Source organism: Tripterygium wilfordii, chromosome 10 (assembly GCF_013401445.1).
Source record: "Tripterygium wilfordii isolate XIE 37 chromosome 10, ASM1340144v1, whole genome shotgun sequence".
NCBI lineage: Eukaryota > Viridiplantae > Streptophyta > Magnoliopsida > Celastrales > Celastraceae > Tripterygium > Tripterygium wilfordii.
In genome coordinates, this window is record NC_052241.1 from 8,999,451 (window position 1) to 9,023,177 (window position 23,727).

The 23,727-nt window shown below is 38.5% G+C and overlaps 3 protein-coding genes, 1 long non-coding RNA gene and 1 pseudogene across 4 annotated transcripts; 1 reads left to right on the plus strand and 4 right to left on the minus strand.

Annotated features, from left to right (window-relative positions):
• Window positions 1-1,110: 1,110 nt before the first annotated feature.
• On the minus strand, window positions 1,111-2,387 carry LOC120007775. Its single transcript, XR_005470244.1, has 4 exons — window positions 2,328-2,387; window positions 2,141-2,211; window positions 1,982-2,038; window positions 1,111-1,402 (listed from the first exon to the last, which is right to left on the minus strand). It is a non-coding gene; the product is annotated as an uncharacterized LOC120007775 (long non-coding RNA).
• Window positions 2,388-5,350: 2,963 nt separating this feature from the next.
• On the plus strand, window positions 5,351-8,716 carry LOC120007354 (annotated as a pseudogene).
• A 401-nt stretch (window positions 8,717-9,117) lies between these two features.
• LOC120007837 (pentatricopeptide repeat-containing protein At1g15510, chloroplastic) lies at window positions 9,118-12,255 on the minus strand. The gene has a single exon (XM_038858300.1). It carries the CDS (start codon window positions 12,101-12,103, stop codon window positions 9,467-9,469), a length of 2,637 nt encoding a protein of 878 aa, XP_038714228.1. The 5' UTR covers window positions 12,104-12,255; the 3' UTR covers window positions 9,118-9,466.
• A 713-nt stretch (window positions 12,256-12,968) lies between these two features.
• On the minus strand, window positions 12,969-15,025 carry LOC120007142 (root phototropism protein 3-like). Its single transcript, XM_038857333.1, has 2 exons — window positions 13,876-15,025; window positions 12,969-13,717 (listed from the first exon to the last, which is right to left on the minus strand). The coding sequence occupies exons 1-2, from the start codon at window positions 14,632-14,634 to the stop codon at window positions 13,178-13,180; spliced, it is 1,299 nt and encodes a 432-aa protein (XP_038713261.1). The 5' UTR covers window positions 14,635-15,025; the 3' UTR covers window positions 12,969-13,177.
• Window positions 15,026-17,056: 2,031 nt separating this feature from the next.
• LOC120007525 (plastidic ATP/ADP-transporter-like) lies at window positions 17,057-21,694 on the minus strand. Its single transcript, XM_038857796.1, has 5 exons — window positions 20,580-21,694; window positions 19,873-20,130; window positions 18,348-18,491; window positions 17,908-18,255; window positions 17,057-17,627 (listed from the first exon to the last, which is right to left on the minus strand). Exons 1-5 carry the CDS (start codon window positions 21,336-21,338, stop codon window positions 17,262-17,264), a joined length of 1,875 nt encoding a protein of 624 aa, XP_038713724.1. The 5' UTR covers window positions 21,339-21,694; the 3' UTR covers window positions 17,057-17,261.
• Between the last annotated feature and the right edge of the window lie 2,033 nt (window positions 21,695-23,727).

The window sequence follows — 23,727 nt, forward strand, 5'->3', positions numbered from 1 at the left end:
AGGGTCCGGACAAATAAGTCAGACAATATTTTTGTGTCTGAACCCTAATCATAATTCAAACCAGACAAAAATTTTGTGTTTGCATCCAAATTTTAGACATATCATTTATATCAAAATTTGATTTAATCCAAGTTGAACAAGTTTGTTTATTCGGATCGGACAGAGTTTTGTCATCCCACTTAGGGATCTTTTTTTTAAAGAAATTGAATATTCCTTATCCAACACTAGGGAAAGCTTATCGTGCTTAGATTTTTCATATCATAAGCATATATTTAAAAACTAAATAAAAGCATCTAGCATGGAAACACTATGTACATCCGGGTAGAAACTTTCACCAACCTCTTTGCTATCGAGTCCAAGCTTGTATGGTTGACTTGTTCTACACGTGAACACTTCACGAATAGCTCCTCTATTGCCCAGAACTCCTACTTGGTATTCCCCAGACCTCCTTGCGCGAGCAAAGTAAAGATCTTCTCAGCTTGGTGAACCTTATATCACTCGACACACACCAATAACACCAAACTAGTATTTTGGTTTTGTGTTTAGGTAATCTCTCCTTTGGCCACGAGTTTCACACATTAATATGTCCACCAAAAATTGGAGATAGGAAAACAAAATCTCCAACAAGGTAGGACCCCTACTTTGGAATATACCCTTCTTTCTTTTTTAGGGCTAGTCATTTCCTCCTTTGACCATAGGTTTGGACCAAATTTGGATAAATTTGGACAGCTAGGACTAACTGTAACGCTATGTTTGGTTAGTCGTGGGAATGAGAACGGGAACGGGAACTGGAATGGGAACAGGAATGAGAACGGGAATGGGAATGGGAATTCCAATGATTCCGATGTTTGGTTGGTGAAGGAATTATGATAGGAACATTGAAGAATAGGAATGACAATAAGTGACAAAAGACTACATTATCCTTGATAGCATATGTCACGCCCCGTCCCAGGAACGCGACTTATTGGCAACACGTGTGTGCACCCACGTGCCGCCACTCAAAAACCAAGACTCAATACATTTAACTCACCATTATACCAACACAATTTTTAAACAAAAATTCGGCAGCACCTCCCCGTATATCGGAGAATGCCTCCTACATAAAACATAACAATTTAAAACACACAATTCCCATAACACCAAACTAAATATCCAGGGCCTCCGGCCATATCATCTCAAACATAATTCATCATACACACATACATACCAAGGCATCAAGCCTAACCATCCAAAATCATCATTCATCCCACACATTTCGGATATATCCCAATATACCGTTAAGCCTAAGACTAATCAAAGACCACACAAAATAAACAACAAATCACCACAAGTCCAGGCCATCCGCGTCACGCTCCTCCCTGCTGATCCGTAGTCGGAGCACTAGCGCTAGTACCTATATCACCTGAGGAGGGGGAAAAAAATGAAACGGTGAGCAGGAGGCTCAGTAGGGATAACGAATAGGAGTATAAATAAAAAAAAACGGTCCGGAATATTATAAGGAAATAACGCAATGCAACAATATGCCATGTTGTCAAACAAATGCAATTCCGTACATCCAACCGAGCCATGTTGCTAGAGCCAATTAACCGGAACCACTAGCACATGCTCGCACAAATATTCCATATCATGCCACTAGAGCCAATTACCGGAACCACTAGTGCACGTTGACGTACATACCAAAATCCAACCCACCACTTTCACCATGCACAAATGCAGCATCACACATGAATGTCATGCAACTAAATTCATTGCGCGCAATGTCATTCAACCATGTAATCAAGAATATCGACTACTCGATAGATGACCGAGTGTCCACCGGTAATGCATTCAATATTAAACACACAACATATAAATTTGAGTTCACAATCGCACCCAATCCAATGCTTGTTTCCCCTTGACCAAAAAGGCGGAAACTAACAAATTTAATACATAATTCGGGTAGCCAATAGTGTTTGAGATTAAGGGTTAAGAAAATCCCTACCTCGTTTGAGTAAAATCTCACCACAACTCTAGTCACCAATCTTCCAAGTTCAATAACCTACACCATACACGCATTTGCAATTCAATTGACATCCCAAAATTATTATTTTCCAAACCAACTACTCACATTTATCTCAAAATTTGAAGGTAAACTACTCACCTTGCCCAAATCTTCAAACCCTAGGACAACCACCTCTCCTCCTATCTCCACACTTCAATCCAAGCTCAAATCTAGCATTAATATACATAAACTTTGATTACTCAACAATCTTTTACCCCAAAACTTCTAATTTCACGAAATCCCACAAAACCCATAAACCCTAGCTTGAAATCCATGGAAATCTTACCTCAATCTTGAAGAAATCTTGAAAACCAAGCTTTAGAAAGTCCAAAATCTTCAAGTCAAGCTTCTTTCTCCTTGATTTACACCAAAATCCTTCTTCTCTCTAGTTCTCTCTCTCTCTCGGCGTTCTCTGTCAAAACCAGTGAAAGAATTAAACCTAGAACTGTCCCAATGTGTTTTAAACTGAAATTTATCGTCGAGTGTCCGGACGGCTCATAAAGTGTCCGGACACTTTGTGAAGAAAATGAGACAGATTGCATATCTGCTCAAAAACTGCTCGAGGTGTCCGGACACTTGTTTGGGTGTCCGGACACTTCACTTTTTTTTTTTTTTTTTTTTTTTTGGGTTTTCACAGCATATTATACTTATATGACAATCTTGTATTATATTTAGTTGGATAATTATTTAATGATAACTTTTTCCTCAAAAACAAAAATTGTTTTATGATAACTTTCATATTGGGCCAACAAGAGGAGGACAACAATAAGCAATTTATCTCTCAGCATGGTCAAGAACAATCAATTTCTGGGTTGGTATTTGTTTATGATAAGGGATAAAATTTTCATTACAAGTGTCAAGAAGTTCCCATTCCTGCTGGAACCATAGATTCCTTAGGAGGAGATAGGAGCCATAAGTTCCTGAGATGATTCCCGTGGTGTATGCCCTACCAAACAAAGGAATCCCTTGAAGAACAGAATTCAAGGTTCCGGTTCCGATCAGAATGATGCAACCAAACATAGTGTAAAGTTTCCCATTCAAGCCCTAGGGACCGGTGGTCCACTTTTGGGTCAAGGAAGCCACGGCCAAAAAACCAACTTAGGGTTTTGGACCCTTTTTAGGGTTTCATCATTTGTACTTCTTTTCCTTCAATTGCAAGCATGTAAAACATTGTTTCTACTATGCAAGTTGAAATTCTAAGTTTTATGATTTCCATTTATAGTTTTACAACGCTTTCGCATGTCTTAACAAAATAGGTTATGGGATTCCTATCCTTGTAAATTCCCATTAACCAATGTGATATTAGAGAGCTTTGCCAACATGCTTAAATAGGACAAGAGGCTTTTATAGGCTACCAATGGGAATCCGTAGGACATACATGACGTATCTCCCAAAACATTATTTTTACCCTTAAACTCTATGACTATGAATAATATTTCTATCCAATGTTCGTATGACACCACCTCAATTATGGATGCACTCCAAGATATGTACGATTATTACATCGATGCTTTCTTTAGAAATATGTCCATGACCTATGAGAACTAAGGCACTCGATTAATTCATATACTAACGTTTCCAAATAGATTAATTTAAATCTCTCGAGGTACGTGCTTACACTTTCGTTTCGAAAAGTACATGAATGACTATGTTGTAAGTGTATACGTTCTCACTCTCAAGTATAATACATCCAACTAATCGAGTATATTGAATATAGTGCAAGTCTTACTTAATGATGAATCAAGAATTGAGATGCACACACTATAAGTGTGGGTCCAGTGATTTACTCAAGGCTCAAGCTTGAGAACTAACGCACTCTCCTAGCTATATGTTGGATGACTCAGGTGATAGTACTTTATTATCGTTCATTCCTATGTAAGTTCGTCAATTCATGTCTCCTCACGTACACTAATGCACCAATCCAAGAGTGCTCTCAAACAAGCAAGATAAACTACTTTCCAAGTTGGAGATATCCATGTACTACAATATAAAAGTGTCTAGCTCCATTAATCTGGTTGCGATTATTTGGTTTCGGATGCAATAGCTTGGATCAAGTATCTTTCTATTCGTACACCTATGATGTATCTGAGTATCCAAGTTCCCTATATTTAGCATATCAGACATTAATAGATCAATCATATAAATGCAATATAATATAAAACATTTAAACGTAAATACTATAATAAATATTTATCCATAAATTTCAGAATTCGTCATGAGACATTGTATGTTTTTAGGACACCATCCCAAGTCCCAACAGTTATGCGAAACGATTATTTCTCCCATGTCCTCCCCTTCTCTACCTGTCTTTGATGGGGTTATTGTGGATTTGACTATGTGTTTCTCTGATTGCCATGTGATTGAACTGGTTCTTTCACTGCTGTTGTTGTTAAGTTTCTCAATTTGGTTTCTAGAAAGACATTGGAAGAGAAAGTGACTCTGTGTTTCCCTTTTTTTTTTCTTTTGTAACAAACAATCTCTCAATATTCTCATCCAATGAAGCCCTGGATTAACTAAGGGTGGCAAACGGTTGGATTTGAGCGTTAATGCTCTTTAAAAAGCTGGGTACTAATAGGGTGAAAATGTTGTTGGGTGTTTGGATGAAATTTTTTGTATTAGCCTTTTTTCCTCATAACTACTAACTTATCTATGTAGTTCTTCTCCCTGCTTGGTCTGGCTGCATTGTCTATGTAGTTTCATTTTCTTTGTTAATTTCATATATTATAAAATGTTGAATTGTGATAGGATGTTTATGAAATTAAATTAGTCCCAATGCCTCGTCTTGCTCCCACGCATTTGGATTAGGGTTTGTTGATAAGCAAAACTCAACAAAATATTGTTGATGTGTATTGGATTGAAAATTATAATATAATATGAAGGTGAAAGGAGACCCATCTCCATAATCTCGATCTGACTAGAGTATCCTTTGATGCTTTGTTTTTCTCACTAGTCAATACACATGGTTTTTTTTTTTTTTGAAATAAGGATTTGGGGAGAGAGTGGGATTTGAACGCACGATCTAATGAGTTGATGATTCCTTACATACAATGTGATTGACACGTTCAACCAACGACTCACTTGCTCAGTACACATCGTTGTTATGCTATTGTTTGGAGAAGAAACAAAGTAACGGTCGAATTTCCTCTTTGGAAAACAAAGCGAGCTAAAAGCATTGTAACGGCTAGAAAGGGGGACCACAAGAGATATTGATGATTCAATCTCAACCGTTAAAGCAAGATCGCGATATCATCTCAGCATTACGGGGCTTATAGACAGAAATACCCTTTTAAGGTATTGCAGATTACGGGGCCCAAATTTTAGCTCTTTTATCTGCTCGGTATTGATGACAGCCTCCCGAAGGAAGAGGATAACTTGACACAACCAGCAATGGCTGCCAATCATTCGTTCACAGAAGATAATATGGGGATCAAAGATCGTCTCGGGTTCCCCAAAGCCCTATGCCAAGCTGTGTTGGCAACGTGGGTTTGGTCCATATAGCCATGGCCCTCCTTACACTTTCAATCCCTGTGTTGCAACAGAACGAGCTAACCAAGCTTAATATTCTGTTTGTTCGCCTAGAAATCAAGGGAAGGGGAACAAAAAGGGATCTTGGATCTGGGTTTGCCCAACAAAGTGTTAGAAAACAAACAGTGAAACCTTGCTATTTTGATAGTTTTCTTTTTTCACTGCAAAATATTGTTGATTGATTATTTTAATTTTGGAAGATTTTATAATTGCATATGAGTAGCTTGTTAGGTGAGTTTGCTTACCTAACAAAACCTTGAAGATGATTCTGTAATTCTGCTCATATATAACACATATTGTAGAGTGTGAGGGCCACAGAATTGGATCAGCTGTTCCTGGTTATTGATCCAAGGGCAAAACCAACTGCGAAGCCGAAGATTTTTTTCACTCTCTTGTGGAAGCAGCTCAGCTATGTTGGGTAGGTTTGACTCCAAGACTTCCTATATATAAACAAACTTTTGGGAATGTAGAAGAACTATTGTGCATTGGAGTTCTGATTCATACATTCTTCTTTTTCTTTTTTCTCCTTTTAATTTAGGAATGTGGACTTTGATCCTGCAGTGATTCTGGTAGACCCAAATGGCAATGTTTTATACTTCCATGCAGACTGGGCTTCTCCTCTCGGCTCTCGCTTGGGAAATTGATCATTTGTTTCCGTGTTCAAGTATATGATTTCTCTCAACTCAATTTTTCTCTAGAAACCAAAATTGGCTTAGGTTATATAAAGATGTAGTTCAAAATGTTAATGCATGGATGGAGTACGATCCTGAGTACCCAACCCATTATCTGACCGTCTTTTTTTTCTTCTTTTATCTTTTGTATTGTTTGTATTGCAATTGAAGGGGGAGAACTGACTGTTCCAAGCAATCCGAGGATACTATAGTGGCAAGTGTGTAAGAGGAAGCATAACAAGTTAGAATTTCTAGTTCCATGGTGGGATCTCCAGCTTGGGATCTCTGTGAACCAGTTCTTATCCCTATTTGCTTTGTCAAACTCGGATTTCAGGTGAGTGGAATGCAATTTCCAATACCCTTTTTGCCTTTTCACTCAGAAACCAGGATGCGAAGGTAGTTGATCTAGTTGCATAATATTGCAGGCACGGGACATTTTCTTTCTTGTTCTCAGAACGTGAAATGAAGAACTAAATGCTTCACAAACTGTGGATTCACATTTATTTCCGCAACATTTCATTGAGTCCAGAGAGCAATTAGGTCTTCCTCCAACCGCTGTTGCTGTGCCTTGAAGTGCATCTCATGATTCTTCAATGGCTTTGAAATCACCGGATTACAACAGGCAAATAAATCCACACTGCCCAGCAATTGGTTAGTGCAGGAAGATCAAATACTTGTTCTTAAACTTGTTCTGTGTAAATAAATAACTTATGAGCCCTTTGTTTGTGGTTAGCAGCACAAAAAAAGTGAAAGGTGGTATCTTCAAGGAAAAACCCAGATTTTTTTACAAATCCATACAAGCCATTATAATGGCTAGAGATTCACTGAAACAAAGAGAAGAAAATCAGAAGACGCTAGCAGAGATGCAGAAACTGGACGATGAAGTGATTGATTTGAAGATGAAGAATGTAGAAGAAGAAAAGCCAACTATCCAAGAGTTGGAGTTGAATCTCATCAAATGTAGGAGAAGGGCAGAAAAGTGTAGGCAGCTGGCCGAGGCTTTTAGTGCTCGTATAGGACTATGTTAGAGAAGATGATTAGAGTTGCTATGCACCAGAGTACGATATATGCAAACCTGCCAACTCTGGTGAGAAAATTTTCTCATGAATTTTTCGTAAGCTATGAAAGACTAAATGTCTAATTCTCATAATTTGTTACTTGCAGGAGTATGATTTATAAGGAACAGTTGAGATTAAATCAGGCCGCATCTAATGCTCTCATGGGAAGACTTGAAGCACAGAAGGCAATTTGTGATTCTGCAGAGAAAGAACTCCACAAAAATTCAAACAGAGAGACTTTTGCCGAATCTATATAAAGACTCAATTTGAACTCTATTTCCACTTTCCTGATGTCTTTGGTTATGAGAGGAGGTTCCAACGCATTCCAGAGAAAGTCTTGAGAGATTTATCCATGAGAGGACTGGCCAAACTCGAGAAACAGGTAGGGCCTGAATGGGAGGAAACAAGGAAAAGATCAAGAATTGATGATACATTATATGAGGAGAGGGACAACAAAACTATTCTTTATTCCGAGGAATGAGGCCTAGAACTTCTTTGCGGAAGGAGCTGAGGGTGTTTCAGAAACTGGCTTATCTTCTAATGAAGACTGAAAGCACAAAGAAATAGAATATGAACTGCAAAAACATGATAAACCAATACTTTGCTTGGAGTATGAAACCCCAATTGAGCATAGGCTTCAAATATTGGAAATAGAAGAAGGGAAGAGACATAAATCCAATGCCCAGTTCTCCAAGAACCAGAAATTGAAGAAGATGAAGAGAGCAGGAAGGTGTGTGGGAAACGAAATGTGAAGAGGTTGCTCCAATTTCTGCTAGAGAATGATTAAGACAAGGTGAAGCCTCAAACTGAAAATGAAGACAAGTCAAGCAAAGCTGATGAAATAATTGCAACGATGTAACTGAGATAGAAGCCGTTTAAAACACTCACAGATATAATTCAAGTCAAAGGTGCTTTGCTTTGTGGGATTACCATGAAATGGTTCAAGGGAAGATTACAGAAGTTTAGGATGCCATAGAGGGGAAGGAGAATATCATTAAGTAGATGACAGCAGTAGGTCTATGCTGTATACAAATAAGGCCTTGCAATCGTCCCTCAATGAGAGACACAATCCAAATGCTTGCATGACATGCAGAAAATTTACAAAATGAAAGGGACGATTGCTGGGCTTTATTTGTATACACCATAGTCCTACTACTGTCATCTTCTTAATGATATTCTCCTCCTCATTTATGGCATCCTCAACTTCTATAATCTTTCCTTGGACCATTTCATGGTAAACACACAAAAGAAAGTATATTTAACTGAATTATATCCGTTGTTGCATTAATCTTTCCTTTTTTCCATTTTTTTTGTATCCGTTATTGCATTGTTTCATGCTATTATGAAGTGTCAAGGATGACCACATAATCTCTTTGTAAATATACTGAAATGCAAGTCAAGTCTTTATATTTTAGGGCGAATTGCCTGGGTGTTCTATACTCTCTCGTGTGTTTTTTTTTTTTGTGCAATTTTCTGGGATCCGCCAATAGATAATTGATATTGTACTTTTTTGAGTGTGCTAGTAATAGCTGCTTGAGCTGAATAATCGTGTGAAAGTGTGGGGTGATATATTTCTTCGATTGTTTTCAAAGGCTGTTCAGCCAGATTTGTGAGAACAGCTTCTTGTTTTTACAGATAGATTTCCAATCAGCTTTTCTTAATTTTTTACAGAGACCATGTTTCCTCATCTCAGAATTCTGACCTCATTATCTAAGACAAACAAGAACATGATTAAGGCTTTCTACTTTGGAAAAAAATAATGTTAAAGCCATCATATGAAGTTTAGCTGAAGGCGGTGACAATAACATAAACAGATACCACCTTCTATTCATCAACCTTATTGGAATTATTGATATGGCATTCTGTCGAGCGATTTTACAAGAAAATTGTGTATAAATAACAGAAGGATGATACATTTAAGATTACAATGTCTTAAGGATCTAAATCCAACAGCACCACACAATCAGAACCCCTACTAAGCAAGAAACGAGTGACATACGGGTTATCCCCTACCAGCTCTGTTTTTTTCCTGCGTTAAGCTTCTGCTGACAGATTGTAAGGCCTTGTTCTTCTACGTTATCCACCAGAGCGAATCAAGAACGCAGCACATTTATCACCTCTCGTCAGTGCTGCCTGCTACCTTGAGATTTAACAGAAACTGTCTTAGTCATTCAACCTTCATCAAATCTCTTCCAAAATCCTTCATCCCCACAAGAACAGACTCCATCTTTGAAATGGTGGAATTGCTCAGTATCCCTAACAGATATCTCTCTGCGAACAACCTTAGAGATAAATTTGACAGTACTATGGCAGCTTTGACACATGTAAAGATTCTTTGTTACCCAAATAGGCACCCCAGGAGCCGTATTGATGAGCGCCAAAGCAATTGCCATTCTCTCGCTGTGCCCACAGAAAATCTCAGCTTTTGAGACTTCGACTTCGTTGGTTGAACTGCATTCAAAATCAACAGAACCAGCTGCCTTCATTTTTTCATAGAACCCTGTCAGCACAGCATTTAATTCATTTGTTTGAGGGTGAAAATTATCGCCGCTGAGGAAAGCATGAACCTTTCCCTTCACTTCCACCCAACTGCATCCAGGATCAACGGTTAATCCTCTCTCTCTCATAATCATTCTTAATTTTGCAACTTCACCCCACTTACCACAGTCACCATAGAGATTACACAATAGAATGTAGTATCCAACGCTTTTTGTATCCATCTCAAAAATGTGCTGAGCTGCAAGTTCTCCTAGCTCAACTTGCCGATGGATCCTACATGCATTTAATAAAGCTCCCCATATGGCTGCATCTGGCTTTAAAGGCAATTTCTGTATAAAGACATATGCATCCCCCAATCGTCCCGCTCGTCCAAGTAAGTCTACTACGCATGCATAATGCTTTAGATTTGGGGTGAGAAAGTATCTATGCTCCATGCTATTAAAGTACTCCAAGCCTTCTGTCACCAATCCAGATCTACTACAAGCACATAACAAAGAAATAAAGGTAACCCCATCTGGATTGACCTTAGACTCTACCATTCTATGGAATAACTTCACAGCTCGTGCTCCATGTCGGCGCTCGGCATACCCTGTTAGGAGAATGTTCCATGCTGCAACATCTTCATTCTGTGAGTTAAACTGATTCCATGCTGGTTGCATCCTCCCACACCTTACGTACATGTCCAAAAGTGCATTAGGTAAAAAACCATCAAGTGCTACTCCCATCCTTAAAGCATGGGCGTGAATCTCTTTTCCACACATCAGTGCTCCAATTCTAGCGCATACAGATAGGACAGAAACTAGGGTAATAGAATTTGGTTTCAAGGTAAGTTTCATTTGTCGAAAGAAAAACAAAGCTTCGAAGCACCGATTGTTTACCCGAAGCCCAAAAATGATTGAAGTCCATGATATCACATTCTTGACAGGAATTTGGTGGAATACTTCCAGAGCCTTGTCAATGCATTTACACTTCGAGTACATATCAATAAGTGCATTCGCAACAATCACATATGATATGAGCCTTGTCTTCTTAGCGAGCTCATGAAGTTTAGTACCCATATCTAATTCTCCTAAAGAAGCACAAGCAGAAAGAACACTGGCTATGGTGATCTCATCAGGCCTAATACCATCGACCTCCATCATTTTGTAAGTATTCAAGGCTTTGATAGGCAGCAAATTATCCTCGTAACCAGAAATCATTGTAGTCCATGACACAACATCTTTAAACTCCATTCTAGTAAAGATTTTTTCTGCTACCTCCCAATTCCCAAAACTTGAGTACATCTGAATCAATGCATTACAAACTGAAACATCGACCCCGAACCCTGTCTTCAACATTAACCCATGGATTCCCTCGCCCAATCCATCATCACCAAGAAGCTCACATGCAGAGATAACACTAGTCATGGTCATCAAATCTGGATCAATGGATTGCTCACGCATTGCAAAGAACAATTTTAGCCCTTTCCAACACTCACCATTCTCATAATGACCCGAAATCATCGCATTCCAAGAAATCCTATCTCTCCTAGGCATTCTATCAAACACCATCCGAGCTGTCGCAACATCGCTACATTTCACATACATAGTAATCAAAGCATTACTTACATCGACATCAGAATCAAACCCATATCTAATTACATGTACATGAACCTCTTTGCCCCTCCTCAAGTCTGGCATACCACCACATAACCTTAAAACACAAGGAAATGTGTAGACATCAGGCCTAATCCCAATCCACAACATTCTTTGATACAAACTCAATGCCTCGTCAAAGAACCCAGCTTTTGCATACCCACCAACCAACACGTTCCAAGAGAACAAATCCCTATCCTCCATCCTCCCAAAGACAAACCAAGCATTATCCAGATTACCAAACCTCACAAACATACTCAACAGGGCGTTACCAAGCTTAGCGCTCAATTGGGTCATCGAATTCGTCACGTACAAGTACAAAACAGCCGCCCCATCCGATGCTCTCATACGTTCACACAATCCAACCAAGGCAATCAGAGTGTCCTCCTCTACTGAAATTCGCAATTCTTGCATTGACTTTAAAACGTCCAAAGCTTCTTCCAGTTTCCCATAAAGACATAGTTGATTCAAACGTGAGTTTGGGTCTTGAGAGGTGGCGATTGAAGTAGTGTCAAGAAATGAGTTTTTGACAGGTTTTATTGAGGAGATTTTGTGGGTTTGGAATTCGTGGGAGAAAGGAAGGGTTTTTGGTTTGTAAATTCTGAGATTTCGAGAGTTTGGACTTGGGGTCCCTGAATGCAGAGAGACATTGGGGCTTCGAGGCGAAAGTGCCATTTTCTGGGATACAACGCATTGTTGTGCTGCAGGGTTTTGGGTGGGGTTTAACGGTTCGATAGGAAAAAACTGGTAACCAGCATTTCAAGTGGGATTATTGAGAGGTGGACCAACGAACACCGTTAAACTCTTTTTCTTCTTTTAATCAGACATGGCTTTGTAATAATTAGCGTCTTATCCAGAACCAGGAGGAGGAGGAGGAGTTTGTGGTTCAAATTTCAGAAACAGTCAAGGCTGGGCCGGGCTTGAACCAAAAACCTGAATCCCAGGGTGTTGGCCCAATACTTCTTACCTACCTCTGTCCAAGCCCGGCCCAAATACAAGCTTGCGAATTTGCAATAGTACTTTAATTTTTTGGATTTGTGGCTAAAATCCACAATTCACATCTAATGGTAAAAGAAAATTCAGACAAATTTTAAATTTGAAAAAAACAAAAATGTGGTGTAATGTTGTAACATACCTCTCAAACAATTAGATTGTAAATTCTATCATTTTAAATAAATTGCAGGGCCCTTACATCCTTATTTTTTACAGTGCTACTTCAATACGTTTAATTGATTATTATATTAGAGGGAGCTTTTGAGGTTATAGTATACGAGTCTGGGGGTTTACTCCACCGATATGAGTCCAAAGGGCTCTTGACTACCTTAGGAAGGTTCCCATGATATTAAAAAAATTACTATTATTATCTTAAACAAAGTATAATTAGGAGTAATGAGTAGTGGGTTTTGAATGGGTACAAATCCAAAAGAAATGCCATACAGATCATCTCATTACTACCATATACATTAAATGCAAGCCAAAATATACAGATTTCAACGGTTGGTATCCTAGTAATTACAGCAGTTGAGTTGGACGCATAAGATCCAAATGAATTCATGGACTCCACAGTCCCACATGATACACATGAAATCTTGTGCGTACAATTCAGCAGCTTGAATAACTTGAATACCAGTTGCTGGGATCTATCATAAGTGAAATACAAATGAGAAACAAAACATTATTTATTTATCAGTAACATAACAAGTTGAAAACATAAAAACTTAGCCAAATATTTGTATCCTCCTTTGGACATCAAGACATTGATTTCCTCCACTTGGGTGTTGTCCTAGCTTTGACAAGCTTTGTTTTCATGTTAGGTGTTTGTCTTCCAAAACCAAGCTCCCCTGAAGCTTCAGCCTCTTCACTCCTCTCAGCAGCACCAATACTCTTAAATGAAGGCATAATCCCCAACTTCTTCCACCTAAAGAACCCTTTTTTCTTCTCCACCAGTCTGTCCATTTGAACTTGCAATGCATAGCATTGGCTTTGAAGCCTATGCACCTCTTCCTTCAACTTCTTTATCTCTGTTTGTTGCGCATTCATTTCGCGCTTTGATTGGCACCTAACGGAGAGGTCTAACCCCAGGTTCGGACTACGCGTGCTAGTAAAGGAGCCGCTCCAATCGAGCTGTCGATTGAGCTTGGTTTGCTCACCTAAGAGGACTTCAATCACTACGCGCACAGGTAATCGTTCATTTTGCGCGGCGTGGAGCGATGCCTCAGGAGATAGTTTTCGACTGTCGATTAGTTTGCAGAGTGTTTTCCTCTCTTGCTTTGAAACCCCAGGATGTGCCTACAAGAAGGAAAATCAGAATCCAAAGTTGCAAGGGAAAGAAAACAAAATGCTGTCAGGCTCACCATACGAGACTTTTTCTGTCTGATATATATGAACCTAATCACACAAAACTTTTCAAAGATGAAGAAGAAATAAGTAAATCAATGTTAGCTTACTTTGATAAAAGTATCAATGGCGCGGTACAGACCATCGTCGGTGGTGCGGGCATGGCTCGGGAGGGCACCAGCAAGTGCAAGGAACTCCTGCAAGCTCAAATTGGAATCAAGAGCTGCTTCAGCTAAGTAGCAATCCACAAGCTTAGCAACTTTAACTATGGCAGCACCACTTCTAGAACTCTCCTCCAAATTGACAAACCTATTGACTATCCGAATTACTAGCTCAACATCTAGTAAAGTAGCACTAGTGTGACTAAATGCTGGTATCATCAGCTCTTTCAGTGAAGCTTGATCAAGTTGCCAAGATATCCTCTTCTCTAGCTCCGCACGGTACGTCCATTCCACGCCAACCATGTTGGCGGTCCGGAGGAGACGGAGGAGGAAATTACATGATATTGAGTCCTTCTCAGGAGGAAGAACTCCCACTAGGGTCTCGACGAAAAACCTTTTCTTCATCCACAAGGAAGTGACACTCTCCGGTGATGATTTTCCGATATTGGTTGGAATACCCTTTTCGTAGTCATCACCGGCAAGGTCTGGCAGCCACTTGGAAGCATAGTGAGCAATGATTGAACCAATTAGGTCAGGTCGGACGCCCTTTGCCTTAATTCCGGCTAGGGTCTTGACAAAGTAGTCCATGTCAAGAACACATGAATCATCAAACCAACAGTCAGCTGATAATTCAGATGGTTTTCCTGTAACAGAAGAAGGAAAGACTAGCTTCTTCATTTTTGTGTAAAAGGAAAGAGCATTCAACATACATACATTACACAATTGAGTGGGGCTTGGAAATGGAGAGTGAAGATGAAGAATTATATATATTGAATGGTATCAGCAGAGGTAGCATTGGAGTGGAGGAAGAAGAAGAGTGAAGGATAAGAGATGGAGAGGCAGAGGACAAGAGGTAGTAAATGCAAATATTCCTTCCAGTAGAGACCCATCATGGCTTACTCTAGGAGATACAAAACTAATTATAACACCAACCCCAAGACTGAAAGGGACTTGGAACAGACTTTTTCTATATAGTACTCTCAGCATTGCCATGGTAGACCCCCCATCAACAATAGCTCCTCTTACATTAGTCATGAAGCCTAACAGAAAATCAAAAAAAATCCAAGGATCTTTGTGATTTAACAGTGATGAATTATGAAAAACATAGTTTAATATGCAAATCATTGAATGACCCCAAGAAGTTGTTGTTGATAATGCAATACTCTTTCTTTTTAATCGAGAATTCTCCAACTCAACATGTCCAACGAACTACTAGTTCAGGTCTAAACTCGGTCGTCAACCCAACTCGCTCCATGCTAGCGACAGATAAAATCAGGCCGAAACGCGTGCGAAAAATAACATCACAACTATTGGGTGTGGGAGTTGAACTTGCGACCTCCTGTATTTATGAGGAGTTGGTACAGTCTACTCCATTTCTCCATCCCAATGAAAGTGTCTTTTGTTTTAATAATGCAATACAACCACATAAAATGGTGTCATTTCAAGAACAGGTCAAAAGATCATTTTCCTTGGAAATTTATATAAGTGATGGTAAGATGATACCGTGATCTCCAGTTGTAAAAGTTGAGACCCTGTGAATTGCCTGGATGACATGATTCTTGACGTGGAATATAACCCATCACGTGAACTTGGGTTTTGTTTGTTTCTTAGCCTACACATGCAGCTGTGCCTGCACCAGCGCCAGGGGTCCATTTCTTCACTTTGTCCATATCCTTCTGAAAAATTAAGAAACTACAGTGTCTCAATCACATGGGTTCTCGCTGTTGCGACCCAGTTAAATACAGCCAATCCAACCAAGAATTTTGGTTCAAGGCTAACAAGTTTGGTTTTGGCAGGAGCCACTGATGCAACTACACAGCAAGAACCCAGCCAATCCAACCAAGAATTTTGGTTCAGGGCTAAGAAGTTTGGTTTTGGCAGGAGCCACTGATGCAACTACAAGGAACTAAAGTGGAATTTAGCAATGCCTCGGATTTACCTGTGTTAGGAATTAGCTTTCTTAAATAGCAGCTAATAGTATAAAGATTTAAGGCTTTGTTTGGATCGTAAAATGAAGAGCAAAGTAGAGTTAATAGAGATAGAGTTAAGTGGAGGGGTCATGGGAGGAGATTACATTGATTCACCCTTACTTGGATAGGAGGTAGAATTAAGGAGAGCTAAGTTGAAATAAATGAAAAAGTTTTATGCATGATTTTCAAAATTATAAACAAAATTTCCTCCCACCTCACAAACCCCCCGAATTGACGGGTTACAAAATGTATAGTTAGAGAGTTTAGTGGGGGAAGTTCCCTCCACTTAACTCTTCCTCTTACAATTCAAGCAAGGTGGAGTTACTCCACCCTCCTTAACCCTCCACACTTAAATCTCTAAAACATCAATCCAAGTACACCCTTAAGAATTGAGACAACAGAAACACAAAATTTTACGTTGTTCACCCAATATAAGCTACGTCCATGAGAGTCGCCGTGATTTCACTATGTCAAAGAAAGAGATGCAATGAGAGAGGTAATTCAGAATAAATAGTACTTAGGGCAACAATGACATCCTACAATACCAAAACTGCCTTTCTACAGTCTTAAGGAAACCACAGAAATTTCGTATGAACCCGAGCCCAACTAATCCATGATCAGGCTCCACAAAACCTAAACTCCACTTGCACCGCAAAATCAAGCAAGATATGTTCTCAAACCGAGCAAAATCTTAGTTTATCTTATCAGCTGAAGCAAAATTCCACAGGGCATAATTTAAGTAGCAACAAATTCATGGGGCAGTGCTTCACAACGAATGCTATGAGGGTGATATGCATATGCCATTGTAAACCTCAATGACTGATTTCCAAGTCCACTTCTCCAGATGTTAAAGCACAATCATATCAAGCAATTTCAGAATGTCAAATGAAAAATGTACGTTTAAGGTGAATTCATGTCGTCAAAATCGCAGATAACATCTTACAAACAATCAAGCATGGCTATGTTCATGCCTTCATGATACACTGGATTCTTAGAAGTTGAGAACAGAGCATCACATTATATGGCAAATCCTAACCGCCCGCTATGAAGCATATCCATGTCGTCCATTTACGATTCATGTGAAGAAACAGAATAGTATAGTACCAGCATGGGAGCGATCAGAATGCAATAACTATGCATGCAACGATTGCAGCAAGACATTCATAAAGTTATTGAGTGCAAAAAGGTATTCTATCAATAAAAATTAAATTAAATTCTGTAAAAAAAGGGTAAACAGTCAGATGCATACCAGCTTAAGCTATTATTCACCTTTGTAAAGTAAAAACCCTACAACCAACAGTTATCATTCTCTAAAACTGCTTCTTAACTTATTCTTCCAGCTTCAGCATGTGAGAAGACGAAATATTATGAAATATTACGGCGAGTAGATGTTTCAGACGAACTGGCAGTTGAGTCACCCGGCACTGGAAGAGGTGAACCACTTGCAATAGAACCATTTCCATCTTCGTTTTGTGATACAATAGGAATCTTGACAGCTGCTCTTTCCATCTCCTTCTCAAGATCCTCCTCCTGGCGCAAAGCAGTGAACTGGGAATCCAACGATCTGGCTGCTGCTAACCATGCAAGAACAATTACCAGAAGTACCCCTCCAAGGTAAGGCGTTGAATTTGCAAGCGATCCAAAGGTTAAAATCATAAACTGCTGAATGAGAGCTCCTCCCGACTTCCCCAACGGATTGCAGACAACATCAATTGCTGCCTTCCCTTTAAGCTAAAAAAAACATTGAAAAGGAAATATAGAAGTAGGAATAAGTCTCAGAGAGATTTAACATAACAAATATTAACTAATTTCAGGTCACTTTTTTCTCAGAAAGTCAAAAAACAAAGTCCCATTTCCAATATGAAACACAAAACTATAGAATTTTTTAAAAAAATCATATTTTTTTTTCCAAATTAGAAAAAATTATAAGACCCTGCTCATCTCAAGGGGAAAAATGAAGAAAGAAAGAAAAAGAAAAAGAAAGGAGACCCCGCAAAGTGAGAGTTCTAACCTTCGTCTCTTCATCCAGAGGGATATAGGCCATTTCTTTGCAAGGGTCAAACAAGCTGTATTTGGCACTCTTGCTGAAAATGTTCTGCAAGGCACCCACATAAACAGCTGCAAGAAGAGGAGTCATACCAAACTGCGCAAGAGCAGGAGCGATTGGACCCCCAAATAATATCAAAGAAAAGAAGCCAACGCCTGTCAGCAGCAGAACTGTGGGCGTGATGGTTGCTGCAACTCCCCATCCATATTTGTTAAATATAAATTGGCTTACTAACATCATTGTGAAGGTCGCAATTCCGGTTGCAGTAGAGAAGTCACCCATAAAGGATGAGTACTCATTCGGGCTTGGGAACTATATAGAAAGAGAGAAAGAAAGGGAGTGAGTCTCCTTATTAGTGAGCTATTGGGATAAGAAGATACAACCAGAAGCCAAATTCAGCTTACCTGTGCCTTGAGCTTTGACTTCCAGGTAACCTCAACAAGATTGATGCTGATACCATAGGCAACAACCAAAGTGGCAAGATCCCTTATGTACCTTGAAGAGACCAAGAATTTCAAGCTCTCCATGGTTCCCATCTTGGGCTTCGCCTGCATTGGAATTTACAGTAATTGGAATTGTATCAAACATTTCTTTACCAACTCTTTAATAACAAGTTTTGATCTAACTACAATATGCTAACATGTATAAATGCCAAAATCTATCTCTCCAGGCATTCATATACATGTGAACATTGATATAAGTGAATGAAGTAGTTGCATGACACTTGCAATTCATTGGCTTAAAATATTTTCTGCAGGAAGACTTTCAAATGAGTAACAAACCCAATGGTTTCCACAGACAATACAAACTTTAAGCAAAATGATATTTTTTGTACTTGATAAGAGCTATTATCCATGACAAGTATATCAGTGTGGTTTTTCCAAGATCAAGCTAAAAAAGTATGCCACTTTTAGGTGATAAGTGGCCCATTAAAAAAGCAGAAGCAACAAAAGGAAAGACGTAGCTAGATGAACCAAACTAATATGCAATAAGAAAGAAGATAGTACTAACCATCATAATTCAAGAACAACAATATTGCTTTTGAACATCATAATTTCAACAATACGATGCAAGCAAAAGTATGGTCAGTAATTAATCCAATACACAAACTCAAGAGTAGCAGTGTGCATTTTGTTGGTGAATTGCCAGCCTAAAAAATTGATTTGCCAAAAATTTTGGTGAACTTTTCTCTGTGAATGAAAAGGCATGCATGTCTGAAAAAATCAAAACCTGAACTGGCTAAAATTTGTATCAGTAGTTTAGGTGAGTAAATTTAGCTAATTGTCTAAAGTTGGGCCAAGCTTATTCACTTATTATGGAGGACCCAACGAATCAAAACATCTCAATATTGAACAAATCAAAGGAAATAAGTCCAAATTGAGGCATATATTGACAAAAGCAAAACCTGAACGGGCTACTCTGTATCAGTTGGATACGCAAGGGAATTCAGCTAATGGTCCAAAGTAGGGCCCGGCTTATTCACTTATTATGGAGGACCCAATGAACCAAAACATCATATCAGCTCAATACTGAATACATAAAAGACAACAAGTCCAAATTGAGGCAATAAAGTTCAATAATAACAACATGCCAATGCATCAAAACCCATGTCAGCCCCAACAAACTTACTGTTTGAATATTAATCATTGGCATCATGAAAATAACAAAATTATTCACCGTATCAATTCAATTGATTTAGTTAAATGATTGCATACGTTCAAAACCATAGCAGAAACCAAAACTTGAAATTTTCTCCATCAAGAAATCAACTGAGTCAACCATTAACCAAACCAAATCCATAGATTCCCATCAGTTTAATTGATTAATTAGCTTGCAGCTAAATAATGCATAGCCCTGCCCTTGAAGATTGAGAATTGAGCCAATGCAAAGACAGAACCAACAAGATAGCATCCTTTTAAGAAGACTTACCTTCTTCTTCTTACTACTACGGGTAGGAAGAGGCACAAACTTATTCACCCACCAGTAAATGAAACAGATTGCAAGCCCCATCCCCACCACAATGCTCATCATTCCCTTCAAGGAGACGGCCCAACCATCAACACCAGGACCCAAATTTTTCCTCAAATTAGAGAAATACTTCACCGTTCGTCCTGAGAAGATTAGGGCAACATTGGCTCCAAGCCCAAAAAGAGGGTAGAATTTTTTGGCCTCCTCAACAGTAGTAATCTGCATGTAAATACAGTTACTCCAGTAGTTTTAATCAGCTCAAGAAATCAATGATTTGAAAATATCATCAGCAAACTAGTTATTATTTTCAGGACAAAATCAACTCAAACGAATCCATTTCTATACAGCCTTTACAAAAGGAAAAACTAAAAAGCTATTACATAATCTGATAATCCTCAATCCAATGAAAGCATAAGCAAACATCTTCAGCCCAATACTTGCAAAATCCGAAAATCAACTTGTTCTATTACTTGATAGACAGAAATAATATACCAAACATTATAAAGTTACAATTTCTTATTGAGATAAAGATATGCTTCAGTGTCTGAGAAATTAAAAACCCAGAATATTTTTCAAGCAACTCTTTGATAAAGAAACAATCATGAAAACAATATATTTACAAATAAATACAATTAGTGAAATACAAATTTCTTATAACTGTAGATTACCTGATTGGCAAATCCCCAAAACAGTACTGAGATAACCACACTGCCCCATAATTCTGCCATCACATAGAACAAGCAGAAGCTCCAAATCCTCAAAATTGCAAGAGGACCAAGAAACCGTGGACCAAGAGAATTAAGAAGCTTATCGGCAAGCGCATGAGGGTGAATATAATTGCTGAGAGGATATAGAACAAATCCAAAAGCCCCAAAAAAGGCTATGAAGGGGACAATAACAGTGTAAAACAGACTCTGCGTGGGTAAAACATCCGCCAACTTTGTGTACAACAACATGAACCCAATAGCCATAGGCAAATTCACCCATGTCTTCAAAAATGGTATAATCTCAGCACTACTCCCTTTGGCTGTCACAACCAACACATCCTTTGTGTCTCTAAGAATTGTGTAGTTGAATAGGATACAGAAGAACATTAACCCAAGAGGGATAATCTTTTTGAGAGTCGAAATCTCAATACCCAAGACCTTTGGCTTCTCAGGCTCGCTAAGCAAAGGCTGCCCATCAGCTGCAGCAGCCGCCTCTGCCCTGCAAATGTGCAAAGTCCTCTCCTTTGGGCAAAACCCATTTGGTTTTGACACAAACCCTTCAAATCTCTGAAACGCAGTTGAGGATAAAGAAATTGCAGGTACAGTTTTGGGTTTTACGGCAAAAAACCTCTGCTTTAAGCCCTCTGATGGGCGCAAAACCCTGGTTTTGGGTTTTAAGGGTAGCGAGAGAAGCCCCTTTGTTTGCAGTAGAGCTTCCATCTCTCTCTCTCACTCCCTATCGTCCCTTCGACAAACCAAATTTGGCTTTTTCAAGAAAAGAACATAAGAGACGAACTCAAAAGATGGGAAGAGAGGGAGATAAAAGATGGCCGTAGATAAGACGACTCCTGCCAAAGGGACAAAAAGGGTGAGGGGTATCGGAATAAATAAAACTTATACCAAGAACCCAAAACCCTAAAAATTTGAGAGGTGGTATTTTGAAAAATAGAAATTTCCAGGAAAGATTTTATTGCCACTGTTTCACTACGAGGAGGGTTGGTAAATGGGTAATCTCTGGATCTGTTGAAGAAGAAGACAAACTGGGTCGGGCAAAATCGGATGATAAATATCAGCTTTTTTTAGTATTCGAAAGTTATATGTGGAGATGTGAAAGCATGGGAATCATGTGAACAATAGGTAGGTGAGAACAAGAACCACCAACTCTCGCATCACAAGAAATCTTCTACTTTTGTTGTAAGTTGTAACAAATATTAATTGCCTAAAAATTTATTACCACCAACAAATGAATTACAAAATCAAAGAATAAATATCCAACTAACACTGGGCAGCATCGAGATATATTTGAAATAACATTGTCTCGGGTTAAACCTGGACGGACTAAATGAATGATTCATTTGTGCAAAGCTTTTGTACTTTTATTTTCTTAAGTGAGTATTATTTGCAATTATGCTCATTTTGTTATGAAATCATGGCCATTCATTGGTAAAAGGGATTTTGTGGAAGGAAATTTTCCAATATTTCTTTGTATCATCTATTGGTAGGATTTTCACTATGTGGTGACAAAAACTTACTGTGGTCAAAAAGTGCTTGAGGCCAAAATAATCCAAGAAATTGTTTTTATTGTCATGGTAAATAAAATGTGTGGTTTGGTGTGCTTTGTTTGGTGAACTTAGTGAAAAAGGCAAGTTCACATTCCTACTTTGGTCATATCGACTAAGATATAAAAAGGGGGAGTTTTCCCATTTTTGACGTAAATATACTATTTTGACTTTGTGTGCATAGGGGTGAAGATTTTCTCCCATTTTTGACAATGAATCTCAATGTTTAGGACCCGTTTGGAGGAGAGGATAATGATCCACCCGTTTGGAGGAGAGGATAATGATCCGCAAAGTATAATATAATTTTGTATAGAGTCTCTTATACAATGTCGATTGTGATAATTTGAAGAATGAACAGTAGAGAAAGGTTGTACCCAACAACACTTGAGGTATTGTCACACATTGAGCCAAAGGTCGATGTGGCTTTTGTCCCCTAAAAGGGTCCCGACCCTCAAGTATTTGGGTGTTGAGCACCACTTATAAGTTGAATGGAACTCTCATATTTTTCCAATATAAGATTCTTTACATGTCGTATAATATAAAAACATATTCAACTCGTTTTTAATTTATACGAAACTAAGATAAGTGATAACATGTAAAATGGTTAAATCTTAAAACACCATGTTATTCTTATCAATACGGAAAAAAGTGCCAATTGATGTACTAAATCCTAGATTCTATAGAGAATGTAAGATAGTCTGATTGGTCAGGTTGTCTGCCCATAACCTTGAGGTTCACGGTTCTATTCTCATCAGGGGGTTTGGGTAGTTTTTCATCCGTTGTAATGGCCTTCATGTCCCTCGGACATGGCTTAGCGTGTACATGACCTGTGGACCTTTCAAAAAAAAATCCTAGATTCTATAAAAGAATATTCTGAAGACCGGTCAAGGGGTATCTATTTTCTCCTTTATTTATTTTTTTTTTAAATTTCTTGTAAGCTTCTTAGTTGAAACTTCAAGGGAGTAATCAAAATGACTTCCAACTTCCAATACCATAATTTTCAGAGTCAAATCAAGTGGCTTGCACTTCTCTTCTGCTTTCTTTTTTTTTTTGTGGTCAAGTGGCTTGCAACTTTGTATTATATGCTCCTTACCTAAATTTTGAAAAGAAACTTGTTTTTTTTTTTTATTTATTATTATCTTTCATTAATATGAAAATCTATATATAATCTCTTTTTTGGAAAGGTATAGACCGAATTGTATTAAGATACTCAATAAATTATGTAATTGAGATCTGTGAGCACTTGTGTCACCATAAATATATAGTACAATGAAGATGACTCAAAAACAAGAAAAAAAAATTGAAAAACACAAACACAAAGACGCCTCTCGCCGGACACTCCGAATGAAATCATATTACACAGGACATCGCCTGACGACTGTCAAAAGATTTCGTACTCCACCAATCTACGTCGATTAACAAAGACTGAACAGAAAAACCAACACACATATTACAACTTATATCTACAGCAAGGATTTTAGTTTTCCCTTCAACAATAGAGGTCAATCTCCCTCATATATGAACATCTCATTACTATAAACCAAATATAT